General features: G+C 43.0%; 1 protein-coding gene across 1 annotated transcript in view; it reads left to right on the top strand.

Annotated features, from left to right (window-relative positions):
* Nucleotides 1-17060, top strand: part of Rala (RAS like proto-oncogene A) — a 56650-nt gene extending 39590 nt beyond the window's left edge. Inside the window, exons 2-5 of the mRNA XM_042695102.1 lie at nucleotides 1038-1188; nucleotides 3165-3373; nucleotides 13612-13786; nucleotides 16457-17060. Coding sequence (XP_042551036.1) covers nucleotides 1075-1188; nucleotides 3165-3373; nucleotides 13612-13786; nucleotides 16457-16579 — 621 coding nt within the window. The 5' untranslated portion in view covers nucleotides 1038-1074 and the 3' untranslated portion in view covers nucleotides 16580-17060. The remainder of the gene's footprint in view (nucleotides 1-1037; nucleotides 1189-3164; nucleotides 3374-13611; nucleotides 13787-16456) is intronic.
* The last annotated feature ends 2922 nt before the right edge of the window (nucleotides 17061-19982 follow it).

Genomic DNA, 19982 nt, shown 5'->3' with positions numbered 1-19982 from the left:
ATATAGGGCAAGGAAAATCCAACTTTATATTGAGAGTTTGAAGTAAGGCTAAAACCCAAAACTCTAGCTTCCAACAGGAATCTGTCAAACAAACTGCATAGCAAATATTGAGAGACAGAGGATTTGAAGAACAGGAAACCAGTTATGGTTTGTTGTACTTAAGCTGGGAGAAGGGGGCACAGACCGAGAACTGAGCAGGATATGGTGCTACAACTTAGGAAAACTGTGACCGAAACAACCAGAGAGATGCAGAGGAAGAAAGTGCAGCTCCACTCTTCCCCCAGGCTCCTGGGCTGGAGCATCCACACACACTTAGTGTTTGTGGTGACCCCAGAGCCCTTTATTCCTAAGGCCTGATACCATGGCCAAAGGTGCCTGGGTGCTGGTGGTGGTTGTCACCACTCAGCTTTTGCAGGAACCTGGTCTCTACTGAATTCCTGGATGTATTAACAAATACACGGGGAAAGTGAGATGTGCTTCATCCAAATATTCAAGTCCGCCCCAGGTAACACAGATGTTCTCATAAGATGGTGGTTGGCTATCATGTTGGATTCTTTGTCTTTCTATTACCAAATAGTTGGAATATGGTTGCTTCTTTTAGAATATGAAAAGCCCTTCAGTGAAGTCCTTACCATTAGGCATGGCAGGCTTTTTGGTGACCATTTGTTTCTTACTGAAATTAGAGGGAGCATCAGTGGGTACTCATAGGAAAGCCAAATGGTCCTCACCTGTTTTCATAATCTATGTGAATATTCCAGCTCCTCCAGTAGCCCATCACTATCAGGCTGCCCTGGGAAATTTTCACATTGGTCCGAACTCATTATAGAAACTAACAGTAACAAGAAAGGTGCCCTGAGGCACAATGCCATGGCATTCGCTGCTAGCGCTTCTCCTCCAAATGAGCATTCTGTTTTTGCCAGCTGTCTACAATCACTTCAGAATGAAAACCAGTATCTTGAACCTTAAGGACACTGGATCTCTTGCCTACACTGGAATTCTGAAGAATGTACTTAGTGTTACTGTTCCTTCGTTCTTAGATTCTTCATAATCCTCTGAAGAAAACTACAACACAAGATGGCTGCAAATAAGCCCAAGGGTCAGAATTCTTTGGCCTTACACAAAGTGATCATGGTGGGCAGTGGTGGTGTAGGCAAGTCTGCGCTGACTCTGCAGTTCATGTATGATGAGGTGAGTGCCGGCTTCATAGTAAGCTTCCAAGTTAGGCTTTAAAGAAAGTCTCTAGCTTAGTTTTATGCTGTTTTGGATGAATTCCTTGAATCTTTGAAAGCTGCTAATATTTGTTTCCAATTTAAAATTTAGAGCCAATATCTATCTATATATACCTTTATAAGGTGGGGTCACAGAAATGGAAGGACAAAGGGTACTCACTAGACACTATGTTGAAAACGAACTATACAACTTGTGGGTTGAGGATGTGAGGGAAAAATTGAGGGAGGAAAGAGGTAATATTCTCTAAAAAGAAGTGTATTCTTGGGCTGGGAATGCAGCTTAGTGGTAGAGTGCTCACCTAGCATGCATGAAGCCCTGGGTTTGATTCCTCAGTGCCATATAAACAGAGAACACTGGACGTAGTGCTGTGACTCAAGTGGTAGAGTGCTAGCCTTGAGTAAAAGAAGCTCAGGGACGATGCCCAGACCCTGAGTTCAAGCCCCAGGACTGCAAAACAAAAGGAAAGAAATGTACTTTTCACCTCATTTATGTAACTAACCCCTGTACATCACCTTTATAATAACAATAAAGAAAAATTTTAAATTTTCCCAAAATATTCTTCATGCATTAATCATCATGAGGCTCTGGGTTTTGTTGTTGTTTTGTTTTGTTTTGTTTTACTTTTTTGTCAGTTGTGGGGCTTGAACTCGGGACCTAAGCTTTTTCTCTCAAGGCTGGTGTTTTACAACTTTGCACCACAGCACCACTTCCAGATTTGGGTGGTTAATTGGAGATGAGTCTCATGGATTTCCTGCTCAGGCTGGCTTTGAACTGTGATCCTCAGATCTCAGCCTTCTGAGTAGCTAGGATTACAGGCGTGAGCCACCAGCACCTGGAATCATCATAAAGTTCTTACTGTCCCAACTTGTGCTTACTTCTTTGCTGTTATTAATTCTCTGTGTTCCCTAAGAAAATATAAATTTTCCAAAATAGTTACTGGGAAAGCTTCAAAAAGATAACTTTACAAGTAATACAACTTTCCATTTTTTATTTTTAGTATTGTAATGCACATTCTACCTTAAAGTAATAGAGCTGGTAGATACTAAATCTAATTGAGACTTAAGATTGACATATATAAATCATTAATAACCGTAGTCAGCAAGTTAGGTTTTATTGTGTAGTTGACATGGCATTACATTCACCACCAAACAGGTAAAGATAGTATCACTAAATTGGTAAAAATATATTTATATCAGATTTTATGTCCTTGAGTTGAAAGTCTCAGCATACGTTCATACTACAGTATATTCTTTCCTTAGAGGACTGTCAAATGTTAATGACTTAAAAGTTGCTAGTATCAGCTGGGTCTCAGTGGCTCATACCTATAATCCTAGCTACTCAGGAGTGCTGGATTTGAGAATCACATTTGAAGTCAGCCCAGGCAGGAAAGTTCAGAACATTCTTATCTCTAGTCACCAAAAAGCCAGAAATGGAGCTATGGCTCAGGTGATTCTTGAGCACAAAAGCTCAGGAACCATACCCAGACCAGAGTTCAAGCCCTAGGACCAGGGGAGAAAACCATCAAAAAAAGACTTTTTCAGTGGCTGCTTCAGTATTTACTTAAAAGTTATTTCCACAATTCTGGGACACACACATTAAGTATATTTAGAGTTATTTAGAAAGGCGATCTTGTAAAGTTGATACAAAATATGTGTGCGATGGTTTTTGCATGTATAGTGTCTTAAGAAAGAAAAGTCTGCTGTTGAAGCTGTGAACACCCAAGAAGTACTGTCAGCCCTCTTTCTTGCATATAAGGAGTCCAGCTAATGAATATGGAAATTAATAAAAATAGAAATGTATGTAGTTTTTACCACTGGGGGAAACTGGACCTCTGTACTATTTGAGCAACTTCATGCAAATCTGCAATGATTTCAGAATAAGTTTTGAAAAGTAAAAGAATTTTCAAGTGCATATATGTTCTTCACCCCTTCTAGTTTGTGGAGGACTATGAGCCTACCAAAGCTGACAGCTACAGGAAGAAGGTGGTGTTGGATGGGGAGGAAGTGCAGATCGATATTTTAGACACTGCGGGCCAGGAGGATTATGCCGCCATTAGAGACAACTACTTCCGAAGTGGGGAGGGCTTCCTCTGCGTCTTCTCTATTACAGAGATGGAATCCTTTGCAGCCACAGCTGACTTCAGGTATGTTTGTTTGAGGGTACCATTACTCACAGCCTACTGTGTACTCCTGGCTTTCTGTATACAGTTCTTCCCAACTGGAGCTTCTCACTTACTAACCTCTACTGCCTCTAAGCCTGTGACTGTTCAAGGGCTGCGCGTGTTCATAAATATTTTATATTTTACCTAATTTTACAGCTACTTTTTTTTTTTTTTTTTTTTTTGCCAGTCCTAGGGCTTCAACTCAGGGCCTGGATATTGTTTTGCTTCTTTTGCTCAAGGCTAGCACTCTATCACTTGAGCCACAGCGCCACTTCTAGCTTGTTCTGTTTATGTGGTACTGAAGAATTGAATCCAGGACTTCATGCATGCTAGGCAAGCACTGTATCACTAAGCCAGTTGCCCAGCCCTCTTACAGCTATCTTATGCCAGATGTATCAGACCTTGAGTTTGTGGCAGCTTGAGAGTACCCAGAGTCCCTTTATATTATATTACCAAAAGGTTTCTCTTTAGAATAAAGGATTACTACTGCCATTTGTATTTGGGTCACCTACAGAGCTCCCCTAGATGTTAAGTCTTTGTTAGTCATTGCTACCTCAGCACCTGTGTAATGCTTAGTAGGCAGTTTGCCTTGCTTCTCACGATGTGGGTACCCTGAGTTCCTAAAATAGAAGTTTCCATTCAGAAATGGACAGAATCTGTAACACACATGTAATCTCACTGTAGACCAGCACGCTAGGCTGGGTTTACAATATATTTCATTTACTCACATCTATTTGAACAATTTTGGTGAGTGGGCTATCGGTTTCTCTCTGCATATCTAAGAGAAATTTGGCACAATGAGGTTCTTGAGTTTTCTGACAAATATGCAATTAAGGAGGTTATTTCTGTGATTTTTATTTCTTTATTACTGATCTTCTTTGGTTGAGCGACACATGGAGAGTGTGTAATGCATCCTCTAATGAAGATTATACAACCTCATTGAATGTGCAAGACATGTAAGCAGGAGCAAGTTCGGGGCAGAAGAGGAGACATGGGCAGTGATCGTTATAGAGGAAAGGGGTGAAAAGCCTTCACGAACTAGGTGAGCTCAGAGAAGAAGACTCAGATGAGAGGTGTTTTCAGGTTGTAAGGAATAGATGAGCTTGGAGAAGAGGACTTTCAGGTGAGAGAAGGCAGCATTTCAAGTTGTTGAGCAAAAGAAAACACTGAACGAGGGCTGGCATTCTTTTTCTTCGTATACTTGAAACTCTCAAGAACTTAAAGGAGGGCTGGAAAAGTGGCTCAGTGGTAGAGTGCTTGCCTTGCATGCATGAGGTCCTAGGTTCAATTCCTCAGCACCACATAAGCAGAAAAAGCCGGAAGTGGTGCTCTGGCTCCAGTGGTGGATGCTAGCCTTGAGCTGAAGAGCTCAGGGACAGCATCCAGGCCCAGAGTTCAGGCCCCACGACTGACAAAAAAAAAAAAAGAACTTAAAGGATTCTAAATCTTTGCAAAAAAGACATGTTATTGAGACACCTCTTATTAATTTATTTGCAAAATGAAATTTGTTGACTTCAGAAAGAAAGGCATTTCATATACTGTATGTTAAAAGTACAAAGGACAGAAGTTCTTGAGAACTTGAAAGCCTTGGAAATGTGGAGGTTATATAAGTATTGGTAGTTATTCATTCGTTCAATGAATACATGAGTTTATTATGTATCAGGCCCTGTTCTAGGTGATGGAATAAATTTGTCTCCATAGTTACTAAGGCTAAGGTGGCCTCTCAAGGGAATAAGGTATTTTTATGCCATGAACGAGAATCTTGGACGATGACTATTAGAGAAAATAAGGCTGATTCATTATTCTTCTGTTGTGCCTGCAGTGCATTGCACTTCCCATATATAACACCAGCTGGTGACTCACCAGCAGTGGGGAAGGCATCTGAGGAGGTCTGAATGGTTACAGAGGCATTCCCTGTGCCCTAACCAAGTGCAGCACAACGCTTCTCCTCTCCTTAGCTTTCCTTTCCTGTCATCTGCAACACCACTGCTTTTAGCTATATGTGATCACTTGCCACATTTCCATATCATACTATACTCTTTTCATTCTTTTTTTTTTTTTTTTCCTGGTCCTGGGGCTTGAACTCTGGCATTCTCTTGGTATTGTCTCTGAGCTTTTGTGCTCAAGGCCAGCACTCTACCACTTGAGCCACACTTCTGCTTCTGGCTTTTTGTGGTTAATTGGAGATATGAGTGGCACAGACTTTTCTGTCGGGTTGGCTTTGAACCTGGATCCTCAGATCCCAGCCTCCCGAGTAGCTAGAATTACAGGTGTGGGACACCAGTGCCCGGCTACTCTTACATTCTTAAAACTAAAATGGTAGAAACTTCCTGCCTGCCTGTCTGCCTACCTGCTTACCTGCCTTTCTCTTTTTCTCTTTTTCTCTCCTTCCCTCCCTCCCTGCCTGCCTGCCTGGGGCTTGTCCCTGAGATTTTTTCAGCAAGACTCTTGGGGGAAGAAAGGGGTATAGTGGGAGAACAACAAAGGAGGGGGTAACAATGCTCAGCAAGAAATGTACTCATTACCTTACTCATGTAACTGTAACCCTCTGTACAGCATGTAAAATAAATACAATTAAATTTTAAAAAATAAAAATTTAATTTAACAAAAAAGACTAGCACTCTACCACTGAGCCAAACTCCACCTCTGGCTTTTTTGGGGAGGAGGGGGGTGGTTTATTAGAGATAAAAATGTCTCAGGGACTATTGTGCCTAGGCTAGCCTCAAACTGTGATCCTTAGATATCAGACTCCTGAGTAGCTAGGATTATAGCAACTAACACCTAGTTGGGTTTTTTTTTTTTTGTTTTTTGGTGCTAATTCTGTGGCTTGAACTCAGGGTCTGGGTGCTAGTCCTGGGCATTTTTTGCTCAAGACTAGAACTCTACACTTGAGTCACAGCTCCACTTCCTGCATTATGGGGGCAGTTAATTGGAGATAAATCTCACAGACTTTCCTGCCCGAGTTGGCTTCAAATCGTGATTCTCAGATCTGCCGGTCTTGGGAACCCTTCTTTAGGCATTTGCCTGCCCCTGATACAGTTACAGTCCCACAATGATATAGCACATTTTAATAAACATTTTATTTCACTTGAAAACTCTTCTTTTTTGGTGTTCATTTCCCCTATATCAGAAATGAAGAAGTTGAACCAGAGGGTTTTTTGGTTTTGTTTTCTTTTTTCTTTTAGTTGTGGGGCTTGAACTCTGAGCCTGGGCACTGTGCCTCAGCTCTTCAGCTCAAGACTAATGCTCTACCACTTGAGCCACAGCACCGCTTCCCGTTTTTTCGTGGTTAATTGGAGATAAGAGTCTCACAGACTTTCCTGCCCAGGCTGGCTTTGAACCTTGATCCTCAGATCTCAGCTTCCTGAGTAGCTAGGATTTCAGGTGTGAGCCACTGGCGCCTAGCAAAAGTGATTTTTTTTTTTTTTTTGCTAGTCCTGGGGTTTGAACTCAAGGCTTGAACACTGTCCTTGTTCTTGTTTGGCTCAAGACTAGTGCTCTACCACTTGAGTCACAGCGCCACTTCCGGCTTTTTCTGCTTATATGGTACTGCGGAACTCAGGGCTTCATGCATGGTAGGCAACCACTCTGCCACTAAGCCACATTCCCAGCCCTTTGAACCAGATTTTAAGAGGACTTTTTTATTCTAAAATCTGTGATAACTTCCAAACTGTATTTAAAGGAAACATAATTAAGCAAAATGTATATGAAGGTTATACCATAGCACTGCTTTCTCTGACATCCAGGGAAGAAGTAAGTTCCTAATACAACCAACCCATAATAATTCTACAGAGTATTATCCCCTCACCTCTGACCCAGCTATCCAGGATCAGCCCCATGTCATTTCGGTATTGCCTTCCTGCCAGTGCGCTAGTAGGTGTTTATTAACAAATAGATTCCTGAGTCTATACACTTACCACCACAAGTGGTACCCCACATGAATGCCTGCATCAGGTAGTGACAGTGCTGTCAGCAGGAATTGAAAATCACAGCAAATTTGTTGCTGCCAACTCTGAGAAAATACTGTGATTAGTAAAAATCCTTTTCACAAGTAATCATAAGTTTAATGGCAATACTGGCTAATACTGACATTTTTTGCAGGGCAACAAGATAAGTGGTAGGAAGCATCATAGCATCCTGGAACTATGCATGACATATGCAAATACCCAGAGAGCACACTTTGTGACTCTGGAGGGGGTTTTGAACTTGGGAGCTTTTTCTTTTTTTTGTTGGCTGTAGGGGCTGAACTCTGCATTTGGGCACTGTCCCTCAGCTCTTCAGCTCAAGGCTAGTTGCCCTACCACTTGAGCCACAGCACCACTTCCAGCTTTTTTCTGCTTATGTGGTGCTGAGGAATGGAACCCAGCGCCTCAGGCATGCAAGGCAAGCACTCTACCACTGAGCCACCTTCCCAGCCCTCAGGAGCATTTTTTAAAAGTCAGCACAAATCATGACAGATGACTTCTTGTGTGGTCCCTGGTCTTTACCTGGTAGAACAGACAGTCTAGGTCCAGGGAACTTGCTGCACATGGCCTGGTAGAAAGTGTACTCGTATTGCTAATCAGATAATGAAGTTACAGCCATGATAACACCTGGCCACCAGACTCCTAAGCAGTAATGTGACCCCACACAACCACCCATGAGGTAGATGCCACCACAATACATGCACTAAGATGTACATTTCCCAAATACACAGCTGTCCTGGAATCTTATACACTTGAAAGGTTTGGGTCATACAGAAGATAATGCCTACAGTTGATTTTTAGTTTAATTTGGTTTAGTTGTTTATTTGTAGCTTTTGTTATTTTGTGCCAGTTCTGGGGCTTGAACTCAGGACTTCATGCTCTCACTTGGATTTTTGCTCAAGACTTGTGCTCCACCATTTGAGCCACACATCCAGTTCTAGCTTTTTGCTGGCTAATTGAAGATAGTGTCTCAGAGTTTTCTGTTCGTCCTGGCTTCGAACTTCATCAGATTTCACCTTCTGTGTAGTTAATACTGGTATGAGCCACCAGTGCTCAGCAACTATGTTATGCTATGCTATGCAACAATGAGTAAATCCTTTTTTTTTTTTTTTTTTTTAATTTTTCAGTTGTGGGGTTTGAACTCTGGGCCTAGGCCTAGGCCTCGGCCTCAGCTCTTCACCTCAAGGCTAGCGCTGTACTACTTGAGCCACAGCCCACTTCCAGTTTTCTGGTGGTTAATTGAAAATAAGAGTCTCACGAAATTTCCTGCCCAGACTGGCTTTGAACCGTGATTCTCATATCTCAGATTCCTGAATAGCTAGGATTACAGGCATGAGCCACCAGAGCCCAGCTTAAATATTATTTTTTGAAAATATTTCTCAATTTTTAATGAAGAAACTGAAACATAGGGAGGTTAAGTGACTTGTTCAGGTCAACAGCACTGGCATACAGTGAAATCTGAGGACTTTCATATTTCTGAATTTAACAATGTTACAATACTGGCTCTCCTTTAAACCATTGACCATTCTATTAGGATAGTACAACACCACTATATAATCTCTGTGCAGGGAGGGACAGGAGGAGGAAACTGGGGTAAAGCAAAGGAAAGGTGACATAATTCAAAAAGAAAGGTATTCATTACTTGATTTATGAATGGCATCACCTTAATAATAATAAAAAGTAACAAAAATAAGCTACAAACGAGGCTGCACATGTGGTATGCACCTGGAAATCTCAGCCACCTGGTGGTAGAGGTAGGAAGATTGTCAGCTAGCACAAAAGGGCAAGATTCAAAAACAAACAAAAGCACAAAGAGCCGGGCATATGGCTCAAGTGATAGATCACCTGTCTAATATGTGCCACAGAAAACCTTGTGACATTGCACTAAGGTGTCACTCTTATTTTGTTAGTATTAATTCTAACCTTTAAACAGTTTAAAACATTTTGCTTGAGGACAGTGCCCAGGCCCAGTGTTCAAGCCCCACAACCGACAAAATAAATAAAAATAAATAATTAAAGCAACAGGAAACCGGAATGGTGCTGTGGCTCAAGTGGTCGAGCACTAGCCTTGTGCTGACGAGCTGAGGGACAGCACCCAGACCCAGAGTTCAAGCCCCATGACAGGTAAAAAAATGAATTACTTTGCTTATTTGGGGTTTGCTATGCCTCCATATGAATTTTTAGATTGATTTCTCTATTCCTGTGAAGAATGACATTGGGACTTTGATAAGGATTGTACTGAATCTGTAGATTGTGTTTTATCAGTATTGCCACTTTCATGATATTAATTCTGCCAATCCATGAGCATGGGAGATGTTGTATATTCTGATGCCTTCAATTTCTTTCTTCAAGGTTTAGTTTTCATTGTAGAGAGCTTTTACCTCTTACCACATCTTATTTTTGTTGTTTTGTATTTGTAAGGCAGATGCTGTACTACTTGAGCCATGCCTTGAGCAGCTTTTACTTCTTAGTTAAATTAATACATAGGTCTTTTGTTATTGGGTAGTGGGGAGCTATTGTAGAAGGTATTGTTTTCCTGATTTCTTTGTCATGCTGAGGGAACTAAGCCTTCTTTGATCAGGGTTTGTTCCCTTTGATATCTCATTAGGGGAACTCCAGTATTTCTAATTTAAAACTTGAGTGTATTCTCTGAAGATCAATTTTTCAGGTCCAAGTAACAAAGTAACATAGTTTCTGTGCGCCTCTGTTTCTTTCTCTGTAGGATAAGAAGAGTAATAATGCTAACTTAATAGGTTCGAGGTAGAGTATTTGCGATGGCATATACAAAACTCATAAAACAGTAGTGAGTATGGCCTCACATAGTAGAGCACCTGCCTAGCAAGCACGAGGCCTTGAGGTTAAACCACAATACCACAAAAAATAAATGAATTAATTTAAAAAACAAGGTTTAGCCCATGTTAAGTACTTAGTAAAACGTTATTGGTGGTGGATGGAGGTGGTGGTGGTGCCCAGGAAGGAAGCATTGCCTAAGAATAAAGCAAGCCAGTCAAAGATAAGCCACAATGATTTCCATTCTGTCTCTCTACTCTCCATCATTCCTCTCTATAAGATCTTGATAAGGGCTAGGAAGGTGGCTCAGTGGTAGAGCGCTTGCCTTGCATGCATGAGGCCCTGGGTTCGATTCCTCAGCACCACATAAGCAGAAAGAAAAAAGCCGGAAGTGGTGCTGTGGCGCAAGTGGTAGAGCGCTAGCCTTGAGCTGAAGAGCTGAGGGACAGTGCCCAGGCCCAGAGTTCAGGCCCCACGACCGGACCCCCAAAAAAAAGAAAAAGAAAAAAGAAAAGTCACATTGTCCACAGTATGTATTATCTTGAAGTACTTCTGACAGGCCACATAGTAATATGATCCCTTCACTAAGTCCAAAATCTCGCTTATACCTGTGTGAGAAATCTTGTATTGGGCTGGGAAGGTGGCTCAGTAGTAGAGCGCTTGCCTTGCCTGCCTGAGGCCCTGGGTTCAATTCCTTAGCACCACATAAGCAAAAAGAAAAAGCCGGAAGTGGCACTGTGGCTCAAGTGGTAGAGCGCTAGCCTTGAGCTGAAGAGCTGAGGGACAGTGCCCCAGAGTTCAGGCCCCATGACCGGACCAAAAAAAAAGATCTTGGTAAATTCAAGTTTTTTTTCCTTACCTGCCATTCACATTATCCATTGTTGTGGTTTTTTTTATAATTTTTTTAATGTTTTCTTTGTTATTATAAAGGTGATGTTCAGAGGGGTTACAGTTACATGTCAGATAAAGATTACATTTCTTTTTGGACAGTGTCAGCCTTCCCTCTCTCCCAGTTTTTCCCTCCTGTCCCCACCTATAAGTTGTATAGTTCATTTTCCACATAGTGTCCAGTGAGTACCACTGCTGCATTTGTTCCCCGTTGTCCCTCCATTTCTTTGCCCCTTATACACCTCCCAGAGACAAATATACAAGACAAAAAAGAGAAGAAAACAAAAGTAGCAACAAAAAGCACCTCTTTTTCATTCATTTTTTAAAAAAAAATATATGTTCCCATAGCTGGGCGTTGGTGGTTCAGGTTCGTAATTCTAGCTACTCAGGAAACTGAGGTCTAAGGATTCCGTTCAAAGCCAGCTCAGGTAGGAAAGATTGTGAGTCTCTTTATTTCCAATGAATCGCCAGAGTAGGTGGGAATAGAGTATGGCTCAAGTGATATAGCACTACCCTTGAGCAAAAAAGCTCAGGGACAGTGCTCAGGCCCTGAGTTCAAGCCCCAGGATCAGCACAAATAAAATATGTCCCTATAATTTCAGTGTGTGTGTGTGTGTGTGTGTGTACACACGTGTATGTACACGTATGTCTGTACTGGGGCTTGAACTCAGGGCCTTCTATTCTTACTTGTTATTTTCACTCAGTGCTGCTAGCGCTGTACTAGTTGAGCCATGCCTCCAGTTCTAGTTTTTTGCTGGCTAATTGGAGATGAGTCTTGAGTTTGTCTGCCTGGCCTGACTTCGAACCTCAATCCTTAGATCTCAGACTCCTGAGTGAGAGTAGTTCAGCATCTCTTAATAGTTCTAAAGGAAAAGCATATGTGAAATAACAAGATAGTAAATCTAACTTACATATTTTCTTTTGTTTGTTGATGTTAAAAGTAAATAAAGTCAGGCACAAAAGTATGCATATATAATTCCAGCTGCTGGGAAGGCTGAACATGCTAAGTTCAAGGCTGACCTAGCCAACTTCGTGAGACTTGGTCTCTAAAAAAGTATAGCGGAATGAAGGTATAGCTCGGTGGTAGAGCACTTGCTAGCATGTACTAGGCTCTGGGCTCAATCTTCAGTACTGCAATAAAAAGCAAAATAAGGGCTGGGAATGTGGTTTAGTAGTACTGTGCTTGCATAGCATGCATGAGGCCCTGGGTTCAATTCCTCAGTACCACATAAACAGAAAAAGCCGGAAGTGGCGCTGTGGCTCCAGTGGTAGAGTGTTAACCTTGAACAAAAAGGAACTCAGGGACAGTGCCCAGGCCCTGAGTTCAAGCTCCAGGACTGGCAAAGAAAATTTTTAAAAGGCAAAATAAGCATCTTCCTCTAGAAGGTAATCATAAGAACAGCTGACATTTGCTGAATATGTGCCATTTGGTTATAAGCAGTTACATGTAATACTTATAACAGTCATATAAAGAAAACATTGTTGGTCTGTTTTATAGAGGAGGCCTAGAAGTAGTTTGCTTATAGTCACATGACTAGGAAAAGCAGTTCCAGTGCTTTAACATTTTTGGCAGCTCACTGTATATAACTTACATCTAAGTGCAGAATAGGGGCTGGGAAGGTAGCTCAGTGGTAGAGCACTTGCCTTGCATGCATGAGGCCCTGGGTTTGATTCCTCAGCACCACATAAGCAAAAAAGAAAAAAGCCAGAAGTGGCGCTGTGGCTCAAGTGGTAGAGCGCTAGCCTTGAGCTGAAGAGCTGAAGGACAGCGCCCAGGCCCAGAGTTCAGGCCCTACGACCGGACCCAAAAAAAAAAAATTCTAAGTGCAGAATATGTGCTCAGACTATTCCTCGTCATTTTTGGCTGGTTTAAAAATATTTCAAGGGGCCCTTGATATGATTTGATGAGACACTTGATGTACAAGAGTAATACTCCCAGCCTCTGTGGACTTCCCCAGCCACCCAGAACTCCAGTTTGGTCCTGAGAAAGACATTACACAGATTCCCAATGGAGAGACATTCTATTCTGCAAACAACATAACAAGTACTTCACAACTGTCAGTTATTGAAGACTGGAAAAGTGTGGGTGGAGTCTTAGGAAACTAAGTCCTGTAGGGCTCTGGATCAGCTCCTGGAACACAAAAAGGATATTTTGTATAAACTAAGAATCTTGGGTGGGGACACATGGCCCAGTGGTAGAGTAATTGCCTAGCATGCATGGGCCCTGGGCTCCATCCCCCACTACTAACAAAATAATCATTATTGATATATCCAGTGTGCCACATTCTTATCACAGTGTGGGAGACTGGACTGTACTTGAACTGGAGAGACCATCTAGACAACTTTGCTGCCACCGCCACCACCCTATATCTATAAAAGAATACAATATTAAAAGTGAATGTGAAATAATTAATGATACAATAATGAAGAACTGTTTATTTTTTGCCACTTCATAGATGAGCTTGTTGCTGCATAGGCATATATAATTATCAATAAATTATGATTGCAGGTGGCTGAGCACTATTTTATTGTAACATGTCACAGTTTATGTTAATTTTTCTCATTTTCTGCTACTAGGGAGCAGATTTTAAGAGTAAAAGAAGATGAGAATGTTCCATTTCTACTGGTTGGCAACAAGTCGGATCTAGAAGATAAAAGGCAGGTTTCTGTAGAAGAGGCAAAAAACAGAGCGGACCAGTGGAATGTAAACTATGTGGAAACATCTGCTAAAACCCGAGCTAATGTTGACAAGGTACCACAGCTCCTCACCCCCTGCCTGTGTTCTGTTGTCTGTGAGATCCCAGTAGAGACTTACTAATATGTGTTGATTTTTACCGTTCTTGAGTGCTCAGATATGACAGGTTAGGATTTTCCAACTTCACGTGTTCTTAGCTTTCCGGTTTTTATGGTGGTTAATTGGAGACAAGAATCTCACTGACTTTCCTGCCCAGACTGGTTTTGAGCTGTGATCCTCATATCTTAGCCTCCTGTGTAGCTAGGATTACAGGCGTGAGTTACCAGTGCCTGGCAAAAACATGACTTCTGGGCTGGGAAGGTGGCTCAGTGGTAGAGCGCTTGCCTTGCATGCCTGAGGCCCTGGGTTCAATTCCTCAGCACCACATAAGCAAAAAGAAAAAAGCCGGAAGTGGCACTGTGGCTCAAGTGGTAGAGCTCTAGCCTTGAGCTGAAGAGCTGAGGGACAGCGCCCAGGCCCAGAGTTTAGGCCCTATGACAAGACCAAAAAAAAACATGACTTCTGTAGTACCAAATGCCAGCACTGAAGTGTTCTCCCCTAGAGCCTACCTGGCCCATTTTTGAAGTTCTCAAAAGAGACGGGCACTTCCCAGGATGGAGGAGCCCCAGATACATTACTATTGTTTTTCTTTTTTTTCTTTTTTTTGGGGGGGGGGTCCGGTCATGGGGCCTGAACTCTGGGCCTGGGCGCTGTCCCTCAGCTCTTCAGCTCAAGGCTAGCACTCTACCACTTGAGCCACAGCGCCACTTCCGGCTTTTTTCTTTTTGCTTATGTGATGCTGAGGAATCAAACCCAGGCCTTAGGCATGCAAGGCAAGCGCTCTACCACTGAGCCACCTTTTCAGCCCCACATTACTATTGTTTTACACACCAACTCCAGCCTGTTTCCCTCTGTGCAAAGGGGAATAATCTCTCTCTCTCTCTCCCCTCCCTCCCTGTGCAGAAGAGGCCTTTACTGGGACCAAGTGGAGCCCCAGCCCAGTTCCTAGCAGCCTCCCCAAATATTTAATCTACTGCTGGAAGCCCCTCAGGATTGAGGGAGCCAGCCTTTTGGCTGAGGCGGTCCAAAGCTTGGGGGACTTCCTCCCCAAAAGGGACACTTTGCAGAGGCGACTTTTAAGCTTTGTGTGCAGCTTAACAAGCACACATTGTTGGAATAAGACTCTCTCAAATTTGTCTGCCCAGTCTGGCTTTGAACCGGGGTACTAAGGTCTCAGCCTCCTGAATAGCTAGGATTACAGGCATGAGCCATTGGCATCTGGCCAGGACTATCCTTTTTTAGCTTGTCTCGTTGGACAGAAGTGAAAAGAGCCAGGTGCTGGTGATTCACACCTGTAATTCCAGTTACTCAGGAGACTGAGACCTTAGGATTGGGGTTCGAAGCCAGCCTGGGCAGAAAAGTCCATGAGACTCTTCCCCTCTCCCTCCCCTCCCCCTCCCCCCAGTCCTGGGGCTTGACCTTAGGGTCTGGGCACTGTCCCTGAGCTTCTTTTGCTCAAGGCTAACACTCTGCCACTTGAGCTACAGCACCACTTCCGGGCTTTTCTGTTTATGTGGTACTGAGGAATCAAACCTAGGGCTTCATGAATGCTAGGCAAGCACTCTACCACTAAGCTATATTCCTAATCCCTCCATGAGACTCTTATCTCCAATAAACCACTCAGAAAAAGCTAGAAGTAGCTGGGAATGTGGCTTAGAGGTAAGAGTGTTTGCCTAGAATGCATGAAGCCCTGGGTTTGATTCCTCACGACCACATACACAGAAAAAGCTGGAAGTGGAGCTGTGGCTCAAGTGGTAGAATGCTAGCCTTGAGCAAAAAAAGAAGCTTAGGAACAGCACCTAGGCCCTGAGCTCAAGCCCCAGAACTGGCAAAAAAAAAAAAGTGAGGGGGATAGTCCTCATACACTCTTGGCAAGAGTGTAGAAAAGCAGGAAGTGCTCACATGTTAGCAGAAAGGCAACACAGGGATCATCTGTCAACTTCTGATTCCACAATTCAATTTGGAAATTACTTTACAAAAAAAACCAACAAAACACATCCTTACAAATGTGTATTCAGTGGTAGTCACTGAACCAAATGGGGATCAAATGTCACCCCTTCGAGGGCTTTTCCATCACCAGCTGTGTGTAGTCACACCCACCAGTCATGCTGCCCCCAAACTGCCCCCGAGACTGGAGATTCCCATTGCTGCTCCTTGGGGTCTGGGAGGGACCCCCGCTGAACAATTTACCACCAAAAAGCTGGAAGTGGAACTGTGGCTCAAGTGTTAGAGTACCAGCCTTGAGCGGACGAAGCTAAGGACAGTGCCCAGGCCGTGAGATCAAGCCCCAAGACACACAGTACCTGTTTCCTTGGCTCTTTTTTCTAAAAGTTTTTTAATGAGTCTGGGGAAAACAAATGGCCAAACGCAATAGCTATTTAGTTCTCACAGCTGTTATTAAATAGGACTTAATGAAGTATACACTAGGAGCTCAGAGCTTACTTTCCTGCTTTCTGTTCCCTACTGCCCAACTAGAAGTCTTTGGGTGAGGCAGCGCGATGTTGCTCAATGCGCATTCCTGCCTGGTGTGTGAGGGCCTGAACCACTGAGCCCCCACAGTTTACTGCTGTGGTTTTCACTTCATTCTGTCTGCCTGCTGCATTTACCCAACTTTTAACTTCTTTCTAGGTATTTTTTGATTTAATGAGGGAAATTCGAGCCAGAAAGATGGAAGACAGCAAAGAAAAGAACGGAAAAAAGAAGAGGAAAAGTTTAGCCAAGAGAATCAGAGAAAGATGCTGCATTTTATAATCAAAGCCCAAACTTCTTTCTTATCTTGACCATACTAATAAATATAATTTATAAGCATTGCCATTGAAGGCTCAATTGACTGAAATTACTTTAACATTTTGGAAATTGTTATGTATCACTAAAAGCATGAATTGGAACTGCACTGAAAGTCAAATTCACTTAAAAAAGAAATTAATGTGGCTTCACCAAGAAGCAGAGTTCAACTCCTTTCATAATTGCCTCCATTTCTCACAGTCCTGAATGTAGCGTGAGCTTGTTTCTTGGCAGTCCTTCCGTCTTGAACTGTTAAATAAAGAGGTGAGATGGGGTGGGGGCCGGGAGGAAAGGCCAGTTGCTTGAGTGTTTATGATAAAGCCTAAATTTTATATCATTTAAAAATGTCTTGGTCTTCTGCTGCCTTGATAAATGACAATTGTGAATATGATAGTTGAACTGTCACTTTTTAAAACCATTGTTATGCAAAATATAGAGGAAAAAGTTACTGGCATGGTTATTGCATATTGTTAAACTGAGAGTTAATTCATCTGTGAGTCTGCATTAATTACCTGGTGATTAACTGAGAAAAAATGGTATGAACTTGTAAGCAAAGGTTTTTGAATATGCCTTAATTTAGAAACTGAAAACGACCCATTGCATCTGTGTGGGGGGGGGGGGGTGCCACTGCTTGCCTGGCTGCCCTGGTAAACAGAGTTTATCTTCTTGCCTAGATGGATTGCAGCTTCTATATGGTAGATTCTGGAGAAATTATTGTCAGCCAGGAGTCTGTCCAAACTGAAAAAGTGTGCCATACTCTGGATCTTGAAGACCCAAGTTTCAGAGCACCTGATTGCTTTTAGTAAGCTAGAAGGTAGTTTAAAATAAAGGGCCAGCAGGTGCTTGTAAGATAAACTTTGGCTACAAAAGTTTAGCCCTGTTCTGTTTGGTGAACTCGATTTTTCCTGGAAGTCACTTGTGCAGTGTTCAGGGTTACATCGCCAGCAGCTGGGCCCTGGAGGAAAGTCCTGCAGTGCTGATGCAGTGTGCACTAGGACCCTGGGGGTGCCTCCTGCTTGCCCTTGCTCCCATGGTTTGGTTCCTGAGACTTAGCAGGAGTGCGTAAATTCTGTTCATGTTCACAGTGAAGAACGCTGTAGCTAGTTTCCTAAGGTCAGCATAAGCAGTCAAACACAGGAATTAGTGTAGAAGGCATGTTCGGCTCACACAGACCGGACCTTAAGCCGTCACCATGGTGTATCCTTTCCCACTGGAAGAATTCCAGCACTTTATTTGGGAATATAATTTCACTGGGAGACAAACTACTATCCATTTTTTTAATTTCCTTTGGAATGGAGCTGAAATAGTCCATTCAACAGCCATTTTCTTTGTTGTTCAATCCTAATTCAACAGGTCAGAGGTGTGTCCAGGCATTCTGGGTAACAGATGTGTATGTAAAGTTGATCAAAAATAGGCTATTTAGGCTCTCAGCTGTAGGTACCCCATACAGCTTGTCATGTGAGATACTTGTTCTTAAAGGGTTTGAGCTGTGCATCTTTCGTGTCACCGTTCCATAGGCTGAGCCGTGTGCAGGAGCAGCTTTGCCAGTGTGCACAGCAGGCCTGCAGGCCCTGCAGCCTCCATTGTATGCATTGCAAACTGGAACCAGGGGTCCTAACCACTACCGTGTGTCTTTGCTTTGAGACCTTTCCTCTCCTGGGTACTGAGGTGCTATGAAGCCAACTGACAAAGATGCATCCTATGTCTTAGGCTGATGCCACTACCCAATTTCCTTCCTTTGCAACTTGAGCCATTTAAAGACCAATAAACAATGTCCTTTTTAAAAAAAGAATGTGTGTGTGTTGTTAATTGGCATTGACATTATGCAATTTTTTCCACCAGAGCATCTTTATGGGAGATTTAAGGACAACTCGTCTTCTAGAGACATTATTTGGGGAACGCTGGATTTACTTAATGATGGGTGCTGTTTAAATCAAGACTCAGAAATGGGAGGTTCCTTTGGGAGGCCCAGTGGTGTGGAGACCATGCTTTAGGCTGTCAGAAAATTCACAAGGGGCTGGGAAGGTGGCTCAGTGGTAGAGTGCTTGCCTTGCATGCATGAGGCCCTGGGTTCGATTCCTCAGCACCACATAAGCAGAAAAAGTCGGAAGTGGTGCTGTGGCTCAAGTGGTAGAGCGCTAGCCTTGAGCTGAAGAGCTGAGGGACAGCGTCCAGGCCCAGAGTTCAGGCCCCATGACCAGCAAGAAAAAAAAAAAATTCACGAACATGTGAATGTTGATCAAGGCTAGGAAGGATATGTGGCAGGTTTTATGTTCATCTTCTAATCAGTACTACAGCCAGATACAATTTAATTTTAGGTTGAGACCATGTTACCTTTTCACTGAGTCTTTCTCTTTCACAAGGAATGTCTGATAGGAAGTAATTAACTTGAATAAATAGCCTTGAGTTAGAAACAATCTGATGAAATATCAAGGCCAGTATTTTGAAGTTTAGTTCATATTACTACCTTAACCTGTAAGCAATACTAGAATTAGTACAGTTATAACTGGCATAATTCAGATGAGCTGAAGGAAGTAAGTACACATTGATGAAGGACAGGAATGGAGTTGACAGATCAGTGCAACTCTCAGGGCACACCCCTGTAATCTTGACCTACTAAGGAGGATGAGATCTGAGAATCATGATTGGAAAACAGCCCAGCAGGAAAAGTCCATGAGATTTATCCTCAGTTAACCAGCAAAAAGCCAGAAGTGGAGGTCTGACTAAAGTGGTTAAGCCCCAGTCTTGAGTGGAAAGTGAGAGCACCAAGGCCCAGAGTTCAAGCCATGTCCAGCACAAAAGATCAGAATCTCTAGTTTCCGCCCTAATAGTGGTAAACACATTTTACAGTTAACAATGTGTTTGTACATACTCAGTACTTAAGCCAGTAAGACAGGTGCCTGCATTAGTGCCTGCCAGTGTGCACATGATTAGCCTGAGCCCAGGCTTCAAAGTTGTCATAACTAACTGGGATGGGAGCTGGGAGCTAGGCAGCACCCCCCCCCCTCCCCACGCCTAACCCCTGTACTGTGAAGAGATGCTGAGTGGGGTTCAGACTAGTTAATCATTTAGCCTGCTCTGAGGTGGGAGATGGCCAAGACTTCCCACCCATTCAAGGAACCTCTTGTGAATGATTGTAAGTGTTGCTGCACAAACAGAAGGGCTGGGAGTGAGGGAAGCTCTGTGCAGAGCCAGCTGTGGAGTGAGGCCCTACTATGCCTTTGTCTGTAATGTCAGCAGAGAGGCAAGGCTGCTATTGGCAGCCCACAGCTCTCATGTCATGTTTATTTAACTGCAAAATAATTTCCAGTCTGGCTCCAGCTCTGCATGCAACTGTTGTTGAAGATGCAGGCAGAGGGCGGAACAGTTG

The sequence above is a fragment of the Dipodomys spectabilis genome, unplaced genomic scaffold (assembly GCF_019054845.1).
Source record: "Dipodomys spectabilis isolate Male_0828 unplaced genomic scaffold, ASM1905484v1 ptg000178l, whole genome shotgun sequence".
Taxonomy (NCBI): domain Eukaryota; kingdom Metazoa; phylum Chordata; class Mammalia; order Rodentia; family Heteromyidae; genus Dipodomys; species Dipodomys spectabilis.
Note: the sequence above shows the minus strand (reverse complement) of the source record. Positions and strands in the feature narration are given on the sequence as shown.